Raw genomic sequence first — 18,373 nt, 5'->3', positions numbered from 1 at the left:
TAAACTTAACATAGACTCGTTGAAAACTAGTGCATTTTGATAAGAGGAAAATGCTTAATTGCAGGTGACTATAGTAATTATATTCACAAGCATATTAGATTAAAAAACAATTACATTTATTTAATATTTAATTTCTTCCACAGCTGGAAACAGCAATATTAAATGCAAAAGCTTTATCACTGTATAAAAAATGAGAAATTTTTTCTTTTCATATGAGAAATAAACATAAGTGAGAATGATTCTGAAATGAAATTGGGCACTAAAACTTAGTTGTTAGGTCTCTTGTTATTTGGGTAAAATAGTGATATATATGCAAAACTGATGTAGAAGTTGGAAGACAGAAACACATAGAATAAAAAAAATGAGAATTACACAGAGAGCCCAATGAATAAACTACAAGCTGAAACTAAAGTTTGGGTGGTTTCTTAGGTGTTTTTTCAAAGGGGTTTGTGACACTATTTGTTAGTTTTGTGTCACATTGAAAGACAAAGATACAAAAATATAAATAGAAAGCTGATTGAGAGAATGAGGTTTACCAGATAATAATATTTTGGTGAAGAACAAAGGAGGCAAAAGTATCTCTAGGCTTTTATGTATTCAAATACTGATCTGTGATATATATATATATATATATATATATATATATATATATATTTGGTATATGTTACAGAAAGACATGGTTTTCCATACTAACAGATGACTTTTATTTACTTTGAGCATTTTAGGGCATCTATGTCTTTTACACAGGGCTATCAGGACACAATAGGATAACAATATCTTGTATAAGGCTAGAATTTGCACCAATGTGCCAATGCAATTCTCTAAACATAGATGAGTCAAATTCTATATGGACATTGATTTTCATCATTTTAATTTCTTTTTGCCTGAGCAAATAGAAATCCTTTTTCTACAATTATCAAATATAATATGCTACTTCCTATACTGAAATAAAAATCTGTTGCTTGTATTCTTCAGATGATTTTCACTGTTGTACATAACCAAGTATCTTTACTCATTGTAAGTACACACGTTAAGTTAAATAATGAGAATATGAAATTGTAAAAGTTATAATCATGCTTTGTGATTAACACATGAAACAAATAAAGCTTAACCTTTGCTGAGCATTATGTATTTGGTTCTATAATATCTGTTCCATTGGTTTCTTGGATGGAACAGGAAAATAGGGAGACTATACTTTTAAAATATGTATTATGTGAAAGAATATATATACTGCAGATGTAAAATAGTGATATATTGTGAAAAGAATATTTGGAGTCTGATTTTCCTCTGGGAGTAAAAGAGAGCATAATTAGTTCTATTTAATCCCAGAATTGTAATTTTGTCCATACTCAGACTGATGTCATTGTTCCAATTTTAACTGAATATATGGTTGCCTTGAACACTTAATGAGTACTTCTTTTGGGCAGGCACTCACTGCTTTAAACATGTTAAATAATTTAATTTCCACAATGAGCTTTGGAGGAACTATGTCACAGATGCAGAAAAGGAATTATAGGAAGGTTAAAGAAATTAGAGAGGTCCCACACACAGTAGCTGGCTGGCTCAGTAGTTGAAACCTGGCTGACTGACCCCATAACTGGTGCTCTTCACCACATTACTTCTCTGATGTGAGAACATGTACAAGGTCACTCCTAATTCCATAGTATGCTATAAGTTCAAAGGAATTAAAAGCATACTTGGAAAGCAAAATAAAAAAATGATATCTTCTAAAATTAAAAGTTCCAAGCTATAAAAATGGTAAAATTTGTGATGCTTATGGAAAAACTGTTCTGAAATCAGTAAGAACAGGGTATGTTTCAAGTATGTATTTAATTAGTATACCACATCCAACCAGGTGAGCAGGTTGTACTTCAGGCACATTTTAAAGCTGAAAATGTTTCAGGAGTAATCCAATATGCCCAAAGTTGGTTTATTCATTGCTAAAAATCTCAAAGGAAGACTGCTGATTTGCATGAGGTTTAGGGAAGGGAAGGGGGATACAATAATTCAAAATACTTTTGCATTTTTTCATGTTTTTCATTTTTCAATGTTTCTAGGATGACCCAGAGCATATCACACTGAGAAAACCTGATTGGAATATTTTTATTTGTGCAGTAGGTACAGATCACTTAACATCAAGCGAGGATGCATTGGGCTATTGGTAGTCAATAGCAATTAAGTTGATCTAACTCCCTTTACATCATCAATCAGAGTTCTGATAGTATTTATTTTTATTTTTCCTGTGGAGATCTCTTAAGAGTATTTCAGTTTGTTTGACTATTATATTGGTATTTTAAATTAAGATATTAATCTTATTTCCATATATCAGCCTGTGATGAGTTCATGAAACATAAGCATTTTCCTATACTCCAGGCCACGAGAATATTTATATAATCTAGTTCCAGGCCAAACAAAACTGAAGACCACTGTGCTTGGAATACAGTTGTGCCCAACAATGAGTTTTCTTTTTTTTTTTTTTTTTTTTGAGACGGAGTCTCGCTCTGTCGCCCGGGCTGGAGTGCAGTGGCCGGATCTCAGCTCACTGCAAGCTCCGCCTCCCGGGTTTACGCCATTCTCCTGCCTCAGCCTCCCGAGTAGCTGGGACTACAGGCGCCCGCCACCTCGCCCGGCTAGTTTTTTGTATTTTTTTAGTAGAGACGGGGTTTCACCGTGTTAGCCAGGATGGTCTCGATCTCCTGACCTCGTGATCCGCCCGTCTCGGCCTCCCAAAGTGCTGGGATTACAGGCTTGAGCCACCGCGCCCGGCCAATGAGTTTTCTTGAATGTGGGTCACACTGTTCTTGTCAGTAGCTTGGGAAGATTTGCTTAAAGCAGCTGGCTAAAAAGTGTTTATTTACAGTTTTAAATTGTTATGGTGCTTCTTTACAATAAATAATACCACTAAAAATAATAGGGCCAATTGATATCCTTTTGAAATTAGAGAGGAAAATAAGTTAAAGGAGAAGAAACTTAAAACATTAGAAAAAAGAACACAGACTTAAAATTAACTTCAAAACAATACAATGTGCCTTTGTAACTACTTTAGATGTTTCCTTGAAAAAAAAAAAGGTAATCTTTCTCTATTTTGGATATATAAGCACACTTTTTATAAGCATTATGAAAACAATTTCTATAAAAATTACTACAAAGAGTGATTTACATTATCAAGGAATATGTTACTAGATTTCAATCTCAATTTTAACTGTGAGAGGCAAATATTAAATTATTCAATGTTAAGTATTTGCTAAAAATAATTCTAATATAAGCCTGAATGTTTAAGTTTTATAATAATTTCAATAGGTATTAATATTATGTTGTCATAACTTGAGAAATAATTATCTTCACACCACTCCATAAAATAATAGATTTCCTCAATCATTAGCTTAATTCAAGCTCTAAGAAGTTAGAATTCACTCCAATCCATCAAAAAAGACATTTCTGCATTGTCTAATACCAGTCATTTTGCCTATATAAAATTAAGTGTATTTATATAGTAATATAAAATATTTATAAAATGATTCTAAAATTATTTACTATAGCCTATTTCACATGACTTACTGTGATCCTTGACAGAAGAGAACTGTCACCTTGTAACAATGTACAAAAGTGATATCTGTATTTTGTCTTATTTCATTTACTCATGCCTATAAAATGGACACTCAGTAGGTAGTTACTTCTGTTATTACTACATTTAGTATTAATATTTAGCCAACATAAGTTTTCTATTTGATTATTTTCTCTTTCCTTTTATTTTTCTGAAGTGTATGACTAATTCATGCTTCCACATTACCAAGTTAGGCTATATTATAATTTAATTTCCAAACGTCAACTCCAGATAGAATAATTGTATATGGCATATAAGACCTGCTTGCTATATCTTCCAAAGTGATGAAGAAAGCATGTATTCCTTCTAGGTTTAAGGGTAGCAGGCAATTATGACTTTGAATGATTAATAAGGGGTGTTTCATTTTTATTTAATTGTCAGCCATTCTATACTAACTGCCACCATAGATTGCCTTAAACGTCAATAGAGGATGATGTGACACCAAAAGTGAAAATTCTCATTATAAGAGAAATAAGCCAATGTAGTAAAGAGAAGACTCCATATTAGACAAGGTTAAGATATTTTTCATCTAGAGTCACTGACTTTGTTGTACAATAATAGCTTAATGTGTAAACTATTATTACATACAATATGAAGTTTTAAGCCTGCGAGTTATGATGCATACTTTTTAATATACACAATCTATGGTATTTATTACATATGTACATATTTGACATTTTCATACTCAACATTTATACTCTATGCATCTCCTTAAATCTCTTTCTAAAACTACAATATCTTAATTTTTGTTCCTGGACATTTCATTCTCCATTGCAATTCAACATGTGAGATGAGAAAAAAAAAAAAAAAGACTTTAGGAAACTAAATTTTTTTCCTCTAAAAAATTCCAAAGAAAGAAAAATACAGTCATTCCCAGAGAAACAGGAAGGGAGGGAAATGAAACCAATGTTTTTTCAATTGTCTCTTCTTCATATTCAAGTAAATTGAACCTTTCCCCCCTTTGCCAGATGCAGACGAGGAAAGGCATTTTGTGGGAAAACACAATGCAGGGCTAGAACGTGATATTTCACCAAATCACAGATGGCATATGCATACGTATGTAGTTTACAAAGCTTTCTAGGTAAAATGTTTCCATATCCCTCAGGAGCAAGAACCAATGTCAAGGTTAGGATATTTCCTGTAATGTGTAATTTAAATCTCACAGGAGCTATATAGATCCATTTCCCCTTTTCTGCTCTCCATAAAGACAGATTAACTGATTACCATCTTATCTGTGTAGCATTTGTTTAAATACTTAACATTTATTATGTCATCTCTTTACTTTTCCTCTCAATTCACAATTCCTTGAGCCATTTAAACTCTCTTCAGATACGCCATTTACCAAAATGTTAATCTCTTTACTCTATTTAAAATTTACTTTAAGCATTCTAGTCCACAATTTGTCACAATCTTCTAATCTGTGTTCAAAGAAAAATGAAATACAAACATCTCAATTTTTCTACTCTTTTGCTATTAGATGGTATTCAAGTTAATATATTTAAATACTTGTTGCTATAAAAGCCATTAAGTTAACAAAGGATTACGTTTCAGTCAATAAGATATGAAGACAAGTATAAAGCAATTCTGATAGACTAGCCATAAAGAGAACTCAAAAGATAGAGAAATTCTATCCAAGGAGAACACTATGTCTTCCAAAATGATGAAGAAAGCATGTATCACTTCTAGGTTTAAGGGTAGGAGGCAATGTGACTTTGGATAATTAATACTAACTAAATTGTCTTCTTTGCTCACACACTGGTATATATTAGGCTCTGCAGATGTTTTTTCCCTATATTATCAAGGAAATCACGGCTATTAAATTTGAGTGGAACTCAAACATACTCCATTATTTCTCCAATTATATAAAGTTTAAACCCCAGAAAAACTAATTTTTAGTTAGAGACTAGGATAGTAGTAATGCTTTGGGTGGTAGTAACTCTAAGTGGGCAAAAGAATGGATTTCTTGACATACTATAGTAGTAATATTTTGGCTACGGATATATTATGTGACAATGTTTTGGTAACTATATAGGTGAACTCATTTTGATTTTTATACATTTTATACATTTATGATTTTTGTACTTTTCTGTATGCATATTATACCTTGATTAAAAATTTTTTAAATAAAAAAACTGCTACCTGTAAAGTTGATTTCAGTCATGAATCAAATCAATTGGAAATATAAGTAATATTAATACACGTGAGAAAATTATGGAAATTTAAATAATAAGTAGATAACCAATGATAGTAAAATAAACTTATTTTTAAGAAGAAATATTGCTCTTGTGATTATGTTAAAAACTTTATCTTTTACAAGCAAAGTGTAAACATTAGTGGATTAAATGGTAGAATCCTTCTGGATTTGCTTTGAAGCATCTGACTGAAGGAGCAGTTTTATCAGTGTTTGAATGAAACAAGTTTGGTCAAAGTTGATTCTTTAAGCTGAGTGATGGAAAACATGAAAGATTTAGTACACTATTCTCTCTACCATTGTATGCTTGAAATTATTCATCATTTTAAAAATATTTAAAAATATTGCTTCTGAGAACTCTTTAGATTCTGTATAATATTGTCCTTTGTTACCATTGTTTTTTTAAAAAAGATTGAGGTAAGTAAAGAATCAGGATAAAGCTATTTCATGACCTCTAATGTAATCATCTGATGTGCATTTCTAAAGAAAATAGACCTAAAATCTGTACTACCAGTGACTAACAGGACAGTTAATTCTGGAATCATAACTAGGCTTATTAATGGTGAAAATAATACACAAGAATTTTATCCTAATTTTTCAGGTCAGCCTCCAGTTTCCTATACATTTTGTAAGCATACAATGTCTGGCAACTGCCAAGCTGTAACATTAACTCTCATATCTATAGACTTATTCCTACCATTCGGATTAAATCTACCTGTGAAACATTTAAGCTTACATACACCATCAGGTGTATATCATCATGACAAATTTATTATATCTATTTTGTCTACTGTTGCCATTGTTGACTCAGAACTTTCTACTATGTTTTACACTTTAAGAAACAAACCCATATCTTTTATTAGAAGAGGAGAGCTCCTCTATCTTGACTATTTCTGTATCCAAGGTGATTCAGAATTTAATCCAGAAAATATATATTTAATGTTGATTTTAGTTAAGTGTTACTTCTATGTTTATGTCTTGTTAAAAGAAATTTAGTCGAAAAATTTGATGAAGACATTTTAAAATACCTTTTTATGGAATAAAGTGGCAATTTTCAGCCCAAATACAGTGACTGACATGTCAGGCTCATTTTAAGATGAGCCTTAAAACACTTGGTGATAAACTAAAGGTAATTTTCTAGTTTGTGTAAAATATATGATGAATATCAAAGACAGGTAATATTGGAATCTAGTGTAAGATTCAGGCCAATCTTAAGGTGGGGAAAACCTCCTACTGACTACAACATTTTAACTAGCAGTTAAAAATACTGCCTTTCTCATAATACGTAAACACTAGTACCAGAAACCTGTTTCATCTACAGTGTCATAGTTTGTTTTGCCATACTTAAGCACTGTAAACTTAACAATCAGTACCTTAAAAAAAAAATAGACTACCCGGGCGGGGTGGTTCGTGCCTGTAATCCCAGCACTTTGGGAGGCCCAGGCCAGGAGATAGAGACCATCTGGGCTAACAGGATGACACCCCGTCTCTACTAAAAATACAAAAAATTAGCCGGGTGTGATGGTGTGTGCCTGTAGTTCCCAGCTACTCAGGGGGCTGATGCAGGAAGATACCTTGAACCTGGGAGGTGGAGGTTGCGGTGAGCCGAGATCGCACCACTGCACTCCAGCCTGAGTGACAGAGCGAGACTTCATCTTAAAAAAAAAAAAAAAAAAAGGATATACTAAAATGCTAAAATGAATTGAATCTTGTATCTGTTTCTCAACAAGCACCATACTGTCATGTTAACAGCTTCTGATAATAAAGTAGCCATTAGTTAAATACATTGACTCCTATCTCCTATGTTGCACATAATCAAAGTTTGTTCCATAGATAGAATTAAAAATTAAACTGATTAAAAATGTAATGATTCTATATGGGATTTAAATGTATGTGAGTGTATCCATATGACTGAATCATGAAACCAGAACATATAAAATGTATTTATAATCCCTTGTTGAATGACTTGAAGTTATCTTTGATAATTCAAACTAACACTGTATTGTATATATATACAGACACTTTATCAAAGTTAATTTCAAATATTGTCTCTTCAATCCATACAGTCAAAAGAATTGTATCTCTAAGACAAAGGGTATGGGTAAGTGTCTTGCTATTACCATACATAATGTATATACATTATGCCATATAAAGTATGAATTATAGAATCATAAATAAAATCCTGATTTTTATCTGCAAAATTCCTAGCTTACAATTTGTTTTTAATCTATGTTTTTGGTATGTAATTACGTTTTGGGAGACAAGGTTTTTGAATTTCCTACACTCTCCTCACCTAAATTGAAGTAGGTCAAGGTAATTTACAGTGACTAGGAAGTGTTATTGAAACTCAATACAAACCTAAAATATTTTGTTATACTCCAGGAAACATTAAAATGACTCACATTATGCTGAGTTTAATCTTAATTCAGTAATGTTATTTAATCTTGAATAGTGAATCTCAGAGTTCGAAATAGTTTCCAATCTATATTATCTAAATGATACTATCTAATTTCTATTAAAAGGATTGAAGATGACGATGACTCACCCAAAAAATGTCTGGCACATTGAGTATTGAATAATGTTTAATGATATTTATAGGCAATTGAATTTGTAGATTCCAGACTTATTTACAATATCTTTATAGCTTAACATATTTAAATTTTGACTCATAAACCTTCAGTATGATGAGGCAGGAAAAAATTCCCAAGTGGGTATTTCTTTTCATTGAATAATTCTATTTATATTTTAATTGATAATCTTACTTTGTTAAGCTCATATGATAGACAAATGCTTACACAGTTTTACATCAATGTACAAAATAAGAAAGAGGATGAAAATGATCTGTAATATAAAGTGAGGTATATAAATAATATTAATATGGTAAATATTAATTATAAGAAGTCCTAAATATGCATGCTTTTCAATATGCTTTGAAAAGCAGTTGAAGAGTCATACTAAAGAGCTATAAAATATTGAATAAAAGTATAATTAACTTTTATCGATTATGTTTTCTCTATATGCCCTTAAATGACAATATTTTACTTAACCATTTATTTGTGAACTCAAAAACATAATTTTAAAATGCAAATAAATAAATCCTACATGGGAATTAAATTTTAAAAAGTGACTAAACTAGAGGAAAATATAAACATCTTAGCTTTATAAAAAGATGAAACATGAGAGCTAACATATTAAGTTACTAGTAAATAACAGAAAGATGGTATTGCAGATGGGGAAGAATGGGTAGTAATTAAAATTCTAAGAGTGTTAAGAAATATGAAACAATTTAACTCTGCCTTAGGATATGAAATAAGTTCTTAGAACAAATCAAAAGAAGTATAAAATCTCAAAGTCCTGAAATAGTCCATGATATTTTATACAAACACACTAGTTGGGTGCATTTCAATAGCTTGAATTAGTTTAAATTCTACTTCCCCATGTAAAAATCTGTAGGTGTAGCTAAAAAAGAATATAACTAATTTAAAATATTTTTTAAAAATTGGAAGAAAAGAATAAAGTTTGCTTGGAGGTATCAACAACTGCGTGTGTGCATAAATGAATGAATAAATAATGACAACATTAATGAAATTTTGCATACTTTAAAAATGCCCATTAATTCATTTTTCATCACATAATTATTTAGCATTTATAATATGCATAGCTGGATAATGAGTCAAAATATGCCAAGAGAGTAATTGTATTGGGAAGAAAAATTGTAGTAGAGCTGGAGCAGATTTTAGCAAAGTTAGTAAATGGTGAGAAAGCAGTTGCAAAACATAGTACTTATTATTGTGTAAGTTTTGAATACTTAGAATATAAAGTCTGGGGTGAACCACAGGTCAAATTATCAAAATAAAGTCAATTCAATCGGAAGTCATTAAAATGGCACTTTTAAATATTGCAGATAACTATAAAGATAACTATACTGATAAAAGAAACTATGAAATTGTTCTTTAACTGGGGGAACAGAAACTTCTTGCATGCTAACTAGTTCCAAATTACCCACAGGCACAAATTTTAAATGACCTGAAATAAGTCACAGAGAAGTACTGATGTCTAAGTAAAAAAAAATAAAATTGCTTACAGAAATGACCAGATATTTATATATAAAACAACTGCTGTGTTTCATATCTGCACCTCAGAAGGATTTTTATAGCTTTCACTTTAAATTGTACTAGCTGAGATAGACCACTATACAACAATTAAAGAAAAAGAAACAAAATATTACAATATCTCATGTATCTAGTGTTACAGAGAAGTTCCCATCAACTGCTGCATCAGTTAGTTAACTAGAGGAATGACACGAATTATGAATAGATGACCATTTTTCAGAGAAGTAGAATATAAAAAATTCACCAAATACAATAAAATAAATAATATTTTAAAATAGCATAAAATATAATAAAATTCAGATAGAGAAAATGAACAGGGTTATTATTATTTTTTTCTGATGCCAAGTTATCATTTGTTTCCTATTCCTGGAGTTGAAGTGAGTAAACTTTTTGATAATGACAGATTTATTCATAATTCCTGGATAAAGAGGTTTAATGATAAAATAGAATGACTAGTATATTTCTAAGACCATAAAACTGTCCCAAAGAAACTGAAAAAGTGAGAAAATTAGGTTGACCAATCTGTATGTATATAAAAAAGTAAAAGAACAACAAAAAAAGCCCACCCTCAGAGTACACATAGTAGCCCAACATGGAGGAAAACTAATCAGAAATTAACACATCAAGTGAAAAAGAAAAAAAATCCTGCAAGAGAGGTCCGCTCATTTAGCGGTGTATGGGCCTATATGAAAGCAAGGCCTTCTATAAAAATATTTATTTTTGGACTTTAACATTGGATAGTGACACCATATTTATGACATTAGAGGAAAATACAAATCCTAGAGAAAACACTATACAGAGGTACATAAGTATGAGGGTAATGTGTATCAATAAGAAAAATCATTTTATTTTGAATTCTGTGTATGCTCTTACTGCAATACTGAGTTCAACAAATTATGAAAACTCACAGAAGGCAGGCTGAGATAATGAAGGGATTGGAAGAAATGTTACTAAACAAAACATGTTCTACAATTTCAATCAACTAAAAACTTGAAGTGCACATAGACATAATATAGATACCTAAAATTTTCCCCCATTTAAAGTTTATCGATAAAAGGTCTAGATAAAGCTTTAGCAGTATTTTAAATTAACTGTTTTAGAAATTTATTTTTTCAATCATGATATGGGTGCGTCAAGTTGAAATTTCAAGAAGGTTAACAAGTTGGCAAAAATAAAATTAGGTCAGGAGACAACCAGAATGACTTTTAGTATACTTGGACTAGTCCAAATGTTGTATAATATGAAGGCAGGATGGGCCATGAAAATAAATGGTTCCCTTTAGACTCTAGAAAGCTCCATCGATTCAGAAATGTAGTCATTATGATGCAGTTTTTTTTTCATTTCATTCAGTCCAATTTATCCTTGTATGACACTTAAATATTTTCATGAGTATATTTTGATGTAATTGTATTGAGTATCTTATGATTGTCTTCAATTTTTAGGAATTAATTATGTTTATTGGCAAGAATCAACAAGTATCCAAATAACAAATACTTATGCCTTTATTACTGTATAGTTCAGGCTGATAGGAACTGAATTTCATGTTCATTTACTGACAAAAATCTTAAGAGATGGTGTTCAAAGTATAAAGCCAAAATCATAAGCAGGAATGACTATAAAAAATATTAAAGTGTTTTAACTAGTAAGGTTTTCTGAAATTATACTAATAATATAACTTTTGCCAATTATATTATTGACTTTATATTCATTTTATATTTTTATTTATGGAGATTATCCAGATGGTTTTAAACATAACTTATTGTGTCATTTTAAAGAATGAATTATTTTAAGTAAGATGTCTATGATTCTAAACAAATCCTTAAAATTTTCATGATAAAAATGCAATGTTATTTTAAAACTCCAGAAAATATTTTCTTTCATTTTAACATGATTATTTAAAGTGCTGCAGGTAATTATTAATTTTAATTAAAAATGAAAGTGGTATTTTAGTGTTTTTAATAACGCTGATGAAAATTAAAGGCCGGGCGCGGTGGCTCAAGCCTGTAATCCCAGCACTTTGGGAGGCCGAGACGGGCCTGGCTAACATGGTGAAACCCCGTCTCTACTAAAAAAAAAATACAAAATCTAGCCAGGCGAGGTGGCCGGCGCCTGTAGTCCCAGCTACTCGGGAGGCTGAGGCAGGAGAATGGCATAAACCCGGGAGGCGGAGCTTGCAGTGAGCCGAGATCCGGGCCACTGCACTCCAGCCTGGGGGACAGAGCGAGACTCCATCTCAAAAAAAAAAAGAAAAAGAAAAGAAAATTAAAGGTAAAGTAAAACTGAAATTTATTAACATTTTAAGGTAAATGTAAATATGGCATTTCTGAATATATGGCCATGTTCTACATGTTTAAATTTATTTACGCAGTCTTTGAGTGTATCCCTTTGCTCCACATCAACTTAGCAAACTATAACATCATAACAAAAATAAGAGAAAACAAGCTCAGAAAGTGCTCATGAATAACGTAGCAAGTATTGAAAGATGTGTTCAAAATTATTCCTGATTTTTAAAAGTCTCCTTTTATTAAATACATAATTTATGCTCTTCATGGGTCTTTTGTTAATACATTAAAATAAAAAGAAACATAACTGTAAGCATATTTTTAAGAACATGAAGTACATTATTTAATGTTTGCATCCACCTATTTTTGTGTAAAAGTTGTTTTCTTGCAGTTTTTAGTTTTAACTTTAGCAATCGGAGGTACAGAAATCAAAAGTTATTTGTATTGACAATGATCTCTTTTGTAATTTTAAGCATATCGTCATTTCCTTGTCATTACTGTAGAATTGACAGTGACAGTTTCATTAGGCTTTTCAGAGCTTTACACAAACATAACTAAATACACTGCTATTTTTCCTAACATTAAAATGTACATTATATTCATTATGAAACTGCATATTTAGCAAAAAAACCTATAACTTTAATAATTATTAAAATATTCTGATTAAAAGCAAGTAATTAGTGCCAATTTTTAGCTTTTTTTAAAATTATGTAAGGGACTTGCTTTTAGACTTAAAAGATGACACTATTTCTATTCTGAATGAAAAAGAACACAAGTATCAATAACTATCACCATATGAATTTGGGGGGCAAAATGGTCAGGAGTAGTCTTGTTTTAGAGTTTATATTATCAGACTAACCATAAATTTTTTATGATTATTAAGTCAGAGCCATGTGTAATTTTAAATATAATTGGATGACTCTAAGATGACATTAAATACTAAAAGTTAAATAAAAAAAAAGTCTAGACATGATTAAAGATGTATGAAGAACTAAGAAGAGTAGAAGTGAAAACAACAAAATAGCTATTCTTCTGCAAATTTTCCACCCCGGGTCACACGTCAATCCAAACCCTAAATTTTGAGCAGTGTGAACTGGCTAAAACAGATTAGGGAGGAAAAAAAAAAAAAACTACTAGTAAAAACTAATTCATTCCAACATATATATATATATATTATATATATATATATATATATATATATATGTGTGTGTGTTGAATATATATATGAATAATGTGCAAATAATTAAAAATTTCCTGATGAAATAATAGATGCATTCTTTTGATTTTTAGCAACACACATAAATGTCAATAAATTTCATAATCCCTGAATGAGATTTCTAAATGAAATACCAGATTCTTAAGAAATAGAAAAATTTGCATTAAATATATATGCAGCATTAATATTTTAATAATAAAAATTGCTTCCAATAGTCTTATTAATAAAAAAAATCTAGTCAGTAAAGAAAAGACATTTGTAGATGTTTAAAATTCCGGTCTATATGTAAGTGTAATTTCACCAAAAGCACTAAGAGCAAAAGAGGGCAAGTTGATTTTCCCACTATACTTGAAGTAGATTTACCTGCTATTATATGGTAAAAGCAAATATTGTATTTATTTAGAAATATAAATTTTTATTAATCTGAATCATATGCCCTTCACTTTTTGCCTTGAAATTATTAATAATGTATTTCTTTAATGTACATTCTTAGTTTAAGTGAAATATTAGTTAAATTCACTGTTTAAAATTTGGAAAAGTTTCACTTTTAATAATAAATATAATTTTGAATCCAGAATTCAATTTCAGAGGCAAAGACCACATCATGTTCCTCACTTATTAAAATTTGGTTTTAGGCACTTTATTTCACCATCATGTGTGGATTTGTGAGTTAAACTTAAGACATTAGCATCCAAATTACATCTCAGACATCTCAATATTTCCTGTCTTTAAGTATTCGTTCTGTCTTTGTATAACTTTAAAAAGTAAAGCAAAACAAATGATTTTTTGGTTCTGAAGTGCTAAAGTGGTATATCACGCTGGGGTATTTGTGGTTCTGAGTAATTTGAAAAGCTGAAAACAATCTTTCATAAAACACTCCCTGACTATTGTTGTCACAATGTATGCATCTAATAAAAGACCATTCCTTTAAGCATATAACACTTGTCTATTTGCATTATCTCTGTCCAGATTAGTAGCCACAACCTCAATGCATTCAATCTTTGCTTTTCACATTATACATCATAAGGGCTAAAATAAATATTCTTCTGTTTTTTTAATTTAGGATTATAAAAACACTTTTACTTTTCAATTTCTTCGATCATAAAAGAAATGATATATCTACAATCTGTCTCATCTTTTGTTTCTAGCTTATAAGTTCCACAGTTATTTTTGTAGTAGATGAAAGAAAACATTATGTAGGATGGATCTGCTATACAAGATAAGTCATCTTTTGATTGAGTTGTCATGAGTTTTTATCTTTATCAAACATTATTTATGTAGTTTGACCAAGATATTGAATTGTCAGTAATATTTATCCATTAATTAAAAGAAAAATATTTCTATTTCTCATTACCAAGATCCTCAAAGGAAATACGTTATGGAATTCCAAAGCATTTTTGTTCTTCACAATGATTATATAAAATAATAAATTTGGAGAATATAGTCCTATATTTTGAAAGAGCTGAGTGCAATTATTAATGTCTCAGTGTTAGAGGAATCTATTATTTTAAATAAAGAAAGAATATTGCTCTAAAGTGCTGCCAGCATCCTGTCACTTTTATCCTTGTTTCTTAAAAAAACCTGAACTCCATTTTTACCAAAAAGAATGGAATGTTGAACGTTATCTCCTCAAAGGGAACACTTTTACAGAGCCCTTTGTGTAATACTTACTCAAATATGGTGGTTTGTAAGGCGCTCGCGTATTAGACAGCAGTCCGTCCAGCTCCTTCCTCTCCAGAGTGCTGTGAAGGGCCTTCTCTTTGCCAAAGGTGGAGAAGGACCGCTCTGCCCCAGGCTGGGCTTCTGGAGTTTCAAACACCTCAGTGTCTGGAACAGAGTCCATGCCGGGTACATGCAGATTGCTGCGATAATCAGCAGCCTGGCGTCCATCAGAAGGGACAAAAGAAGGCATCCAGCACCGATCTGAGTGGCCCAGAGCTTTACATTCCTCAGTGCAATTGGAGAAGAGATCCATACCTGTTAGCAGAAAAAAGAAACTACAGATGTAGTATTCACCAACATGACCAGTTACTTAGCAGTGTAAGATTACAGGCAGCATAAAGGGTGACAAGTGAAGGTGTCTTAACAAATTTTTCCTGGCTTATCCTGACAGAAACCAAATATCATTTTGTCTCATTTTTGTTCATCACTTTAAAAAGAGAAAATGATCGGCAAATGTAAAAGATAAGACTCTTCTGGCAAAGAGGTCTCTGAAATAGATGTTTCTAAACTACTTAAGGTGTTGGGAAAAATATTGGCTCTAAATAATTTAAATAACTGGGAAATGGTGAGTAAAAGAAGTAGACATCTTTTAAAAAATCTCCCATGAAGTGTATAATAGGGAAAACAACAAGGTGTAAAAGCTTTAAAATCCATGATCCCTAACAATGATATCTGAATTTTTTCCTTAAAAACAAATAAACATAAGAAATATGCCAAGCACCAAAAATGATATTTAGATTATGAAATTTGAATATGAAGCAGAAAGTGAAATTCAACAGAAATGTGGCACACACAGAGGAAAATCAGTAAAAATCAAGAATAAAATACAATTTCATTAGCAGCCAAAAGCATATTTTCTGAGGTTTCTAGGAAATGACCTCTTAAAGTTATTCCTCAATGACACTGTGGTAGTCCATATTACTAAAAACCACTTATCATTTACCACCTTAGACAAATCCAGAACAAACGACTGTAATTAGTGAAACCAAGGTAACCAAATGCAGTGTAAATCAACTGCAGATACTATTGACAAATATCTTATTACTTGCTCTATATTGGAACACACTTGTCCTAGTCAACAAAGAGTTGTTTGCTTACTAATCCTATAATACCAAGATTTCAAAGGACAAGTTCAAATTTCATTGTCTTCCTTAGATTGACAAGATTACAAATATTATCTGATATATGATCAAGAAAGGTCATTCAGTTTCTTAAGCAAAGCATAAGAATTTTCAAGGAATACAGAATACTATTTAATATGAATGCTGATACATAGCACTACACAGAAAAACACATAAACAAAAATAGCATTTTAATGTTTTTCTAAACATAGTAACATATCTATCAAATATTTTAAAACAGGCCGAAACGATCTCAACCTATTCTCAAACTTTAAGTGGATAAGAAGCTCGCCGGCTCACTGGCATGGAGCTGGGTGTGGAATGACAGTGCCTAGTAGGCCACTTTTATTTTTTAAATAATATTAAAAAAAAGAAAAAATAATTAAAAAATTTTAAAACAGGATAAATTTGAAAAATAAAAGTATATTATTAGTCTGTAGAAAAGAAACTCGAGTCCATACACAGTCTGGAAAAACATTTTTTAAATCAAAAAAGTAATATTTATTTAATGAACATACTTGATTGTTACTTCTATTAATATCAAAAGTGATTTGAGCTCTTGAGCAAGTTTTGGATTTTTAATTCCTGATAGTATTCTCTTATATATTGATTTATGTGTGTTTGTGTATATGTTATCTGCATATCAAAAATAAAATAATTTTTCAAAATTATGAACACTCTAGTTTGTCTAAAAATAATTTTTCAAAATAATGAACACTCTAGATTAGTTTGTCTAATACTATCTAGATTATCTAATACTTAACTCTAGTATTTTGTAGTTAAGAACAGCTAATTACATAAATTTAAAAAAGTAACACAAAGCTTCTTATCATATATTAATCTCACTGTGTAATGACTTTTAAAAAATTTTATATTAAACTATGTAGAATGCTAAGTCTGACTTTGATTATAATATTTCACTGATAATTTTCCTGTATAAGTCTGGAAATAAATTACTGATCAGTGAACTGTTGAGGAACAGAAACGTGAGCTGAAGCTGGGATTAAGGAATCTGACTGAGAACAGCATGTAAAACATGTAAATGTTTCACTAGACACCACAGAAGCTCACTCCTTTATCCTGTTTTAGGAAGAAGATATGTGAAAAGAAAAAGAGAAAGGGAAATAGAATGTCCCTGATACACGTTTACATACTAACTAGGTAGAGGCTACAGAACCAGAGAGAAGATTTATATTTTGACATGATAAATGCTGCCTATTTGTTAATAGAATGATAGGGGAACATAGATTTTTTTGATAGTAGAAACCATCTTTAAGAGTAAAATTATTATGAGCAATTATTTATTTTTAAAATAAACAATATATACTCAATTTGAATAGCTGATATAATCACATTCCAATATAAATTTGAAATAATACCATTTTTCCCATGACGAATAAATACCATTTTAAATATGCTAGATAAGACAATATACAACCTTTCACATATTTTTTTGCACCTAGGCCCAACTACTCTTCTACTTGTGAATATGACAATTCTACACATAACTTTAATAATCTAGTATGTCAACATACATTAGGATACTGCTTGATTTTGGTAGAAATTACTTTTATGTAGTTTATACCCCAATGTGTCCATTTTCTTATCTGGCAAGTATGTTTTTCTTCTGCCTCTTTTGATTATTTGAGTTTGTTAAAATTTCCTCAGATTACATAGTAAAGTTCACACAAGTTGAGAATCGGTATTAAAAATAAACTATAGCATGTGCATGGCAAAAAAAAAAAAAAAAAAGTGAAGATATAGAAAAGTTTTTCGTTTAAAGAACAGTATCACTCTCCCAAGGTAATAAACATGTAAATAATGTTCTTAATAAGTCTATGAATTCATCCTTTTAAAGTGGAAGTCCTTTAGTAATAATATGCAGCTTCATACAACTAGAAGGAAAGGTAAGGTGGCTCAAATTGTACACAAATGTTTCACCAGTTTTATTGATAAGTGTACCTATTTCTCAGGAAGAAAAATCAGACATAGAAACAAACATTTAAAACATAACATTAATAGTAAATCAATAAACTTCAGATAAGTAACAGAAAAATTAATTGAAAATTGATTTTTTCATTTGCTGTGTAGTTATATAGTTTGAGAGCCGCATAAATTTATTCCG

General features: G+C 30.6%; 1 protein-coding gene across 2 annotated transcripts in view; it reads right to left on the bottom strand.

Moving 5' to 3' along the window:
• The window catches only part of PCDH10 (protocadherin 10), a 60,593-nt gene that overhangs the window by 31,417 nt on the left and 10,803 nt on the right, over window positions 1-18,373 (bottom strand). For both annotated transcript variants that reach the window (XM_033215270.1, XM_033215272.1), the window contains exon 4: window positions 15,077-15,382. In XM_033215270.1, coding sequence (XP_033071161.1) covers window positions 15,077-15,382 — 306 coding nt within the window. The remainder of the gene's footprint in view (window positions 1-15,076; window positions 15,383-18,373) is intronic.

This window comes from Trachypithecus francoisi, unplaced genomic scaffold, assembly GCF_009764315.1.
Source record: "Trachypithecus francoisi isolate TF-2019V2 unplaced genomic scaffold, Tfra_2.0 Lachesis_group1, whole genome shotgun sequence".
Lineage (NCBI taxonomy): Eukaryota > Metazoa > Chordata > Mammalia > Primates > Cercopithecidae > Trachypithecus > Trachypithecus francoisi.
This window is presented reverse-complemented; position numbering and strand designations above follow the sequence as displayed.